Source organism: Parasteatoda tepidariorum, chromosome 4, assembly GCF_043381705.1.
Source record: "Parasteatoda tepidariorum isolate YZ-2023 chromosome 4, CAS_Ptep_4.0, whole genome shotgun sequence".
Classification (NCBI taxonomy): domain Eukaryota; kingdom Metazoa; phylum Arthropoda; class Arachnida; order Araneae; family Theridiidae; genus Parasteatoda; species Parasteatoda tepidariorum.
In genome coordinates, this window is record NC_092207.1 from 3,079,860 (window position 1) to 3,088,770 (window position 8,911).

An 8,911-nucleotide genomic window follows, 5' to 3' on the forward strand; every position below is an offset into this window, starting at 1 on the left:
AAAAACAAAACTGCAATCTGCTTCATAAAATAATCCTATGTTTAAAATAATAAACAATTCTCCTTTTATTTTATTTTTTTGTTGATAAAAACAAGATTTTTAATTACAGCAGATGTGATTCCACACCAAGAAAAACTTGTAATTGATACCGCACTTCCAAAGAATAAGAATTTATTCAAAAGAAAAAGATTTTATTTTTATTAGTCGATGTCAAATAAATATATTTTTCTCTTTTCTTTTTCTGTTCACTGATATGCATGCAATGCATTTTCCCCACCCCCCTCGTAAATCAAGCAGAAAACGAAATCAGCATGCCACACCCTTGAGTTTGATTGACGGCCTAAAGGAAAAAATAAAACATTCCTCCCTTCCCTGCCTTCAAGGTCACGGAGAAAATGACGTTTCTCTAGGTAAACGGGGAAAAAAAAATCCCTTCCTTATATTTTCCTCTACTCAACTTCAATGATGAGTCCAATTTCCGCGTTTTTCGTTCTAGTTTAAAATCTTTCTAGTTTAAAATGGCGGGAAAATAGAGCAAAATTTTTCCCGGTTATCTGGATACCGGATAAATGGTTCTCTACTGTAGTTTTCATCAAGAAAATGCTACAGTCCACTTAAATTAGACATTTCTTTCAAATTCAGGCACAAAAAAAAATAGTTTTTTTAAATTGTAAATTCAGGGTGCGTAGCTAAATTATACAACAAAAAATAAGCACCTTTTAAGCACTCAAAAATATTTTTAAGCACTTTTAAAAAAATATCATAACAAGGAAGGGCTTAAAAGTGTTTGACAATTGAAAAATTAGTTTTTTTAAATTGTAAATTCAGGGTGCGTAGCCAAATTATACAACAAAAAATAAGCACCTTTTAAGCACTCAAAAATATTTTTAAGCACTTTTAAAAAAATATCATAACAAGGAAGGGCTTAAAAGTGTTTAACAATTGAAAAATTAGTTTTTTCAAATTGTAAATTCAGGGGGCGGAGCCAAATTATACAACAAAAAATAAGTACCTTTCAAGCACTTTTTAAGCACTTTTCAAGCACTCAAAAATATTTTTAAGCAAGCTTTAAAAAAATATCATGACAAGGCAGGGCTTAAAAGTGTTTGACAATTGACGGTTTTATCTTGTTTAACTGCGATGTCAAAAAAACAATTCGCACTGTTTTTGACAATTGTCAAAAATCATGAAATTTTGAATCATGTAAAACGAATGGTGTTTTCATACGCAATGGACAGACATACGCCAAATTAGATTGGGGTTGAATGAATTGTTAAAACGTTGAATAGAACAATGTGAACCGTGTCTTTTTGCATAATGCGTAGTGAAAATCAACATGGTAAAGTAAAAATCTCATTTTGAAAAAGAGGAAATTAAGTACTTTTTAAAAACACCCAATGAAAAATGCACCTCTAAGGGCTTTTAAGAAAACGAAAATAAGCACCTTTAAACACTTTTAAAAAACGCTACACACCCTGAAATTAAATGACACAAATAATTATAATTTAAAAAGGGATTGTATCACCTTTTATAAAAAGTGATGTGGTCTCTTATTTGTCCAATGATAAATTAACTGGGTATGAAGCATTGAAGTTGTATTAAGAGTCATTTCCACAAACAATATAAACAAATTTTACATAATCTAAAAATAACTGAAATTTGAGAAGAAGAAAACATAGGAAAGATATCCATAGGAAGATGTTGTGTACATAAGAACCTCCACGTGATTTTGGATCACGGAAATGCGAGTTGTGGTCGGTAATTTTAAATCACAACAATATAAGCGTAATTTTAAATCTTGAAAATACAAATTACACTATGTGATCTTGTGAATACAATTGTGAATTCAAAAGCGCTTTTTTTTCTTAAAGTCAGAATTTTTTTTTTTTTCATTTAATTGGAAAAAGCGAAATTCCATGAAAAAGTGGAAAAAATCCGATAATTAAAAACCTTTGAATTGAGGTAATAATTATTATTTTTAGGTTTATTACCCTCAGTCAGTGTAGAGACGTGAAAAGTCACATCTCCACATATTTTCTACCCTAACAATATTAAATGTAAAGTTAGGCGATTACTTTAAAATTCGTATATTAACTAAATATTTTATTTAATTATTTGAAAAATAATTAATAATTCAAATGTTGAAAATGCTACTTTCGTAAAAATACAACAGCATACAGGAACATTACAAATTCAAACTCAACTGATTTTTAAATCATGATAAATGAAACAGAATGTCACCAATTTATTATATGTTACACAAAATATATTTTTGATTAAAAGAAAAGTTAAATAGAAAAAAAAAGAGTTTATTAAATATTATAGAAACATTAATTATACAGTCTCTTAACTATTTAAGATTCAAACAATAAGGGCAATACCTCTTTTTCTGTTAATTTTACATGAGCAGGATACACCATCTGAAACCAAACAAAATACTGCATTAACAAATAAAAACTTTTATTTTTCAATATTAAAAACTGTTTCAGAAAATGTCCCTGGTTCTCACTGTCATGACATTTCTAGAGAAACATTCTGATATCAAAATATTTGAGTCAAAAATGACATTTTAGTTTTCCCTGCATGTAAAGAAAATTAGAATAATGATCACATGTTTGAATATGTGTCTAACTTTGTTTTATTTTTGACTTAATTTAGAAGTACCGTAATTTTGCGTACCTATATAGTATTAGTTTTTTGTTTTTCCTTTAGAAAATTTTGCTTTTTAGAAGCCCCACTGGAAATTTCATCCTTATTTTTTCTACTTGTTACTACTGCTTTTTATTTATTTTTTCATGCTTAATATTACACCAAAGAATGGTCAACGCAGCTGTAATTTTTCCCACTCCCACGCTTTCTTGCAATCAAATTCATTTCAAATTCTCTAACCCACCTTCTCTAACCCTGTTTTTCAGAAAAAATTACCTAATAAATATCACTTATAGCTGGAAATAATAAAATAATTAAAAAAGAATCATTAACATAGTGGTGTTTCATTCTCACAAGAAAATAGCCTTTTCTAAATTTTTGTTGCAGGCCAGATGCAATTTTGTTGAAGGGGATTATATTAATATCCTGATCTGTTGTGCCATAGTGTCAAATGGATTTTAAACTTGCAAATATATATATATATATATGTACATAAAAAACTTGCATATGTTAGTCTGGGAAAGGCCACTAGTATGCTTAGATGGTCCCCTCTGAGATTCTTTTTTTAGTTTCTCGCGGGCTGTTGTCTTTAAGTTGCAGAGACTTGGAGATTATTCTGCTGCTGATCATGGTACGGGGGTTTTTAGTTTATTGACATAATTTGTAGGTGATAAATATATTTAAAATAGCATGATTTTCAAAAGTAATTAAGACTTTTTACCAATGTAAAAAGTCCTAATTGTTTTTATTTTAAAATTCATGACGTTGTTTCGTTATTATTTTTCATGAGGCTACATTACTGCCCAGATATTATTTCCATTTTTTTTCTTTAACAGTACGTAAATTTATTAGAACATACTTCCATTGCCTGTCCGAGTTCTAAATCGAAAGTTACTACACATATACAATAAACCCATCGTGAAAATCTGTCCCATGGAAGTTCAGATAAGTTGTGAGAATTAGAGTGACTTGAAGTTATACATTGAAATGCTGCATCAATAGCAGTCGAATAGTTAGAAGAATGATCACTAGAAAAATCCATTATTATAAACTTCAAGAACGGAATCATAAACTACATTCATGTCATTCAATCAAGTAGCTAGGTCTGTTTGTTTTCCTGACACAAACGTTAAGGGTTCACTCAAAGTTTAAATCCATTGCCAAATTTAACGTTCGTTAAGTAACAAAAAAGTTGAATCGATTTTTTTCCTTCCGAAACATGGCTGAACTAGATAGAATTTTCCTACAGATTAATTTTGATTGGCGATCGAAATGGGCTGCAGGTGGCGTAGAGCAGAACTCTTTTCCTATGGCAACACTTCACATGCTTTCCCCATTAGCGTGTGGAAAGTCATAGAGGGAGGAAGTACGCTAGTTTCTCTCTTGATTTTCATATAGATTAAAATCTTTTAACTTGAAAAACTATATGGAACTGAAAACTGCATTAAACATAGTTCTGAAGAAAAGTATCATGGAAATTTTAAAAAATATTTTTATTGAATAAAAAGGAAAAATATTAAGAAAGGGGAAAATATCGTAGTACATTACTATACAACTGAAAAGAGGAGGAGAGGGAAGGGAGAAGGGCTAAAGGCATGAAACCGGTCTCTCCCCAGATGGCGTATTCGAGTGTTGCGAATTGTTGTTGTTGTAGTTGATTTACGTCGCACTAGAGCTGAAAACAATGGGCTATTGGCGACGGTCTGGGAAACATCCTTGAGGATGATCCGAAGACATGCCATCACAATTTTGATCCTCTGCAGAGGGGATGGCATCCCCGCTTCGGTTGCCCAACGACCTGCGCGCGAAGTCGAGCACTTTACGGTAGAACAGTTTAACGAGGACGAATGCCGCACACCCTCGGTCCCTACGCAGACTGATCCAAGTGGTAACACTGACCACAGCCAGTGATGCTTGACTATTGTGATCAGCTGGGAACCGTGTCTTAAAGATCAGTCCACTGCGGGACTAAGAAAATAGCATAGTACATTCCTATACAACTGAAAAGAGGAGAAAATTCCAAAAAGACTGAAATGGATTCGTTATCCAAAACCAGGATTTGTGTTTTATTTTATTTTTGTAATTATTAAAGAACCAAAAATGTGACTGTTTCCATCTAGTAATAATACTTTAATTTTAAATAACAGTAATAATAAATTTTGTAATGAATTTATTCAAGTGGACAAAAAAAATTTCGGAAAACAGTGTAAATCGATGTAAGTAAACTCGTTTTTCTTACGTTATCGTTGTTTGTAGCGTTATCATTGTCTGTAGCGTTAAGTGGTTAAGTGGCTCTTCCTCACCGGTAAAAGTTTTTCTCCGAAATGGCTGACCGGTCAGCTTTTTAATTCAGGGGCTCTACTCTATATAAGAGCATGAATGATAGCAATATGCTTTACACCATTGCTTACCTTGTAATTATGAGTCTTGAAAAAGTTATTTTCATGTTGGAGACGTAAAAAAAAACGGTGCATTTAAAACAAATGAGCAAAGATGACACGATGAGAAAAGAGTTTACATCGCAATGAGGAGTTACAATGCGCCGCTTAGGATGGTGGGAAATCGTACTGAGAAGTAAGGGGGAAAATTTTCTTGTAAAAAAAAGAAATAGGGAGGGAGCCCTGAAGAGGTACTTAATTTCCAACAATAAGACAAAATAGTATCTTTGAGAATAAAAATCTATGTAATAAAAATCTTCATGAAGAGGTGGGGATAAATCTTTGAGAATCCGATAAAGATGGTATATTTTAAGATAAAGTTATTTCGTTCTTTGCCCTTATAAGTACAGTGGGAGAAACTTTTCATCGCTGTTTCACCTCCATAATTACTTCAAAGCATGGACCCCTCAATATTTCAGACAAATAAAGAAAACTTTCCTGAATCGAATTAAATTCATGAAATATAAAACATATTAAAATATTTGGGTAATCTTTTTGTGGAGCAAATCTAAGAATTTTTTTCTCATTTGCCAAATTTAAAGTGGCAGTAAATCAGTGGAATTGATTGTCTTGTGGTTGATCGTTGAGCTGTACCTTATAGGGATCTGGAGAAAATTTCCTTCCCCTTCAGATCTATGTTGAAATTGAGAATGTTGCCATCACAAATTTTGTGATGGCATATGTTTTCGGATCAATCTCAGAGATGTTTCCTAGATCGTCGCCAATAGCCCACTGTGCAGCTCTAGTGTAACGTAAATAAAGTATCTGCCTATCCTCGAAAATTGGGCTCATTAGACTCACATTTTGATATTTTTAACATCCCCCCCCCCACTTCATGGCTTTTTGCAGGTTTGATGTCACTTTTTCTAGATTTTAAATAGCTTATGGAGGTGAAAGAGAATTTGCGATGAAAAGTTTCTTTCGTGGTATAGCAGTCCAGCAGTGGACTGATCGTTAAGACTCGGTTCCCAGCAGATCACCGAAGTCACGCATCACTGGCTACGGTCAGTGTGCGGGTGGGTGACCACTTGGATCAGTCTGCGTAGGGACCGAGGGTGTGCGGTATTGGTCCTCGTTAAACTGTGCTACCGTAAAGTGCTCGACTTCGCGCGCAGGTCGTCGGGCTACCGAAGCGGGGGTGCCATCTCCTCCGCAGAGGATCAAAATTGTGATGGCATGTCTTCGGATCATCCTCTGGGATGTTTCCCAGACTGTCGCCAATAGCCCATTGTGTAGCTCTAGTTTGGACGTGCTCTAGTTTGGTCTAGTAGCTCTAGTTTGGACAACAATCGTGATATAGCAGCGCCCTCTTAACTGTTGTAGCATAAGGTAAATGAGGTAACTTTTGGAAAGAAGAGCAAAGAAAAAGAATGTTTAGATTAAATATACTGAAAATTATTAGTTTATTTCACAATTGATTATTTTTTTTCATTGCAAGTTTACATTTTCAACTGGTGAAAGCCAGATAGCGTGATTCGGCCACTTTGAAATTTAATAACATAGAAAAAGCAATGCCAGCATACCATGACGTAATCATGACGTTTTTATCATTTGGCCCCTCCTACTGAAAACCTCGCAGGCTTCTGAATAATGCGTTAGCAACCGTTGCTCTTGGAGTTAAATGCCATTTTCCCCGTAACTAAGCGACGACTTGACGTTTGTTGACATCAAGGTGAGTATACATTTTCTCTCCTACCAAGATTTATTCTTCCCCCTTAATATTGTGCCTTGTACAGTTTTCTTTCTTTGAAATCTATCTTTGATTTTCATTAAATTTTTTTCCAACTCTTTTTTTTCTTTCTCTGACACAATTCGTTTGAATATGTATGTAAGTACGTCGAGAAACCCACACGTTTCGCTACTTTATCTTGTCTCTCTATCACATACAAAGTGAAAGATTAATTTATACTAATGCGTTAATAGACAGAGCTTAAAAAAACTTTACAATTTGTTGTTGGATGTTTTGTTTATAATTCTTGAATTATAAGAAAGTTTCCTCTCGGATCTAAGAATTACATTTATTATTAACTGAAAAAAATTATAAATCAGTACTAAACAACACTCGAAATCATGCACAAAACTGTTAGATATACAAATAATAAAGCTAAAATAATTCTAATGTTTTATTTATTACTATTTGTTGCTTTCTGGGTTGCTTTACGTTATTACAGTAAGAAAAACACGTACTTCGTACGTCGTTTATCCAATCAAACTGTATTTAGTATTATATTGTATGTATGATTATGTACTTTATTTTCTATGTATGTACATTTAGAAGCTTTTGATATCTATTAGCAAATTTTTTAAATGTATTTTGACCAAATTTTATGGTTACAGATCAAGTACCTTAAATATACCTCCTATATTTTTTTTTAAATGTCTAAGAAAAACTTGCAATTTTATTCCATTAATCAAAATTCTATTTTAAAGTAAAAAGCTATGAAAATAAAAGGCATTCAAATTATTTTTCGGACGGCTGCCAAAGGCTGTAATAGTTTTTTATTTTTATTTCATTCAAATATTTAATTGAAGTCAAATTTTTTTTTATTTTAATACATTTACGAATCAAGAAACTGATAAAATATATTAGTAATCCCTTAATATTATTTAAAAATAATACTAAATAAAAAGTATTTAATATAAACTGAAAATTGTAGCATAGATAATTATTGCAAACTAATTACCGAACCAATAAAATAGTTGTTTTTATTCAAGCTTTACATTTTCATCACTTTTTCAAAACAAAGACATAATTTGTCGCTAAGTTTGAAATTAAGAATAAATTATTTAGATTGGGGAAATAAAATTATTTGGAACAGATTTGGATGTGGGGAGATTTTTTTAGGTCTCCAACTAATTGTCGCATGCTGAAATCATGCGACACTGTTGCATGCTGAAATCACTGCATATCTGTATCAAATGTTAGACCCCGGAAGCTGTTTCGTTACAATTGATTCCGTAAACGGAATGCAACCGTATGAAATTCAAAGTTCACTTGTATTATTGTCGATTTTAAGTGGCAGTGTAGGATTAACCTTAATAAAACATTAGTGTTGGGCAGGTAATGCACTACCTTTTATCTGATAATGGGCAACAGAATCCAAATAAAAATGCTATGCCAACACGAGTAACATAAAACTGTTACCGTCAAAGTCAATCTTAATTCAAGAAGACATCAATGAACGTGTAAAACATGTATATATTCATTATAATATGTATAATTGACAAAATACAGTCGAACCATGCAAAATTGGCAGGACTATCATAACTATTTCATGTAAACCAAATTTTGTTTTATCTGATACATCATGAAATCAATTTATTTGATTCTATTAATGCATGTTACGTACTTCATTAATGTATGCGAATAATGCTATTATGAACCAAAAAAATTAAAATAAGCTTTAAAGTTTGGAGAAAACAAGGTGTCTTTTGACACATGTTCTCTTTGACTGGTGATTTATGCTTTGAACCCATAAATCAACAGAATACCCTCTGAATTGCAGGAAGAGAGATGTTTCAAAAAAGTGAATTTTCTCTTCTAATGTCCAAGAAACAAACTTTTATACTAGATCGGTAAAAAAAGAGAATATACTGTGGCAATGAAAAAGGTACAAAGGTTAAGTGTGGCACCCGTTGAAATGTCTGAATAGGTTTTGAAAGATACATTCCTTGAGAAACAATCATGGAACAATTAACAGAGAGTCGTAAGAAAGGAGGCAAAATTCTTTTTTTTTTTTGCTATTCACATCCACTCTACTGAAATATGAACTTGACTAACGAAAGTTCCCGTATAAGGATTAAACTACATTTCACATAAATTT

General features: G+C 32.3%; 1 protein-coding gene across 3 annotated transcripts in view; it reads right to left on the bottom strand.

Moving 5' to 3' along the window:
• Positions 1–3,892, bottom strand: part of LOC107455735 (protein DENND6A) — a 68,428-nt gene extending 64,536 nt beyond the window's left edge. Inside the window, exons 1-2 of one of the 3 annotated variants that reach the window (XM_043055283.2) lie at positions 3,509–3,892; positions 2,382–2,420 (exon numbers count right to left, since the gene is read on the bottom strand). In XM_043055283.2, coding sequence (XP_042911217.1) covers positions 2,382–2,420; positions 3,509–3,718 — 249 coding nt within the window. In that variant the 5' untranslated portion in view covers positions 3,719–3,892. The remainder of the gene's footprint in view (positions 1–2,381; positions 2,421–3,508) is intronic. The other 2 variants (XM_043055284.2, XM_016073413.2) reach the window with 2 other exon arrangements.
• Between the last annotated feature and the right edge of the window lie 5,019 nt (positions 3,893–8,911).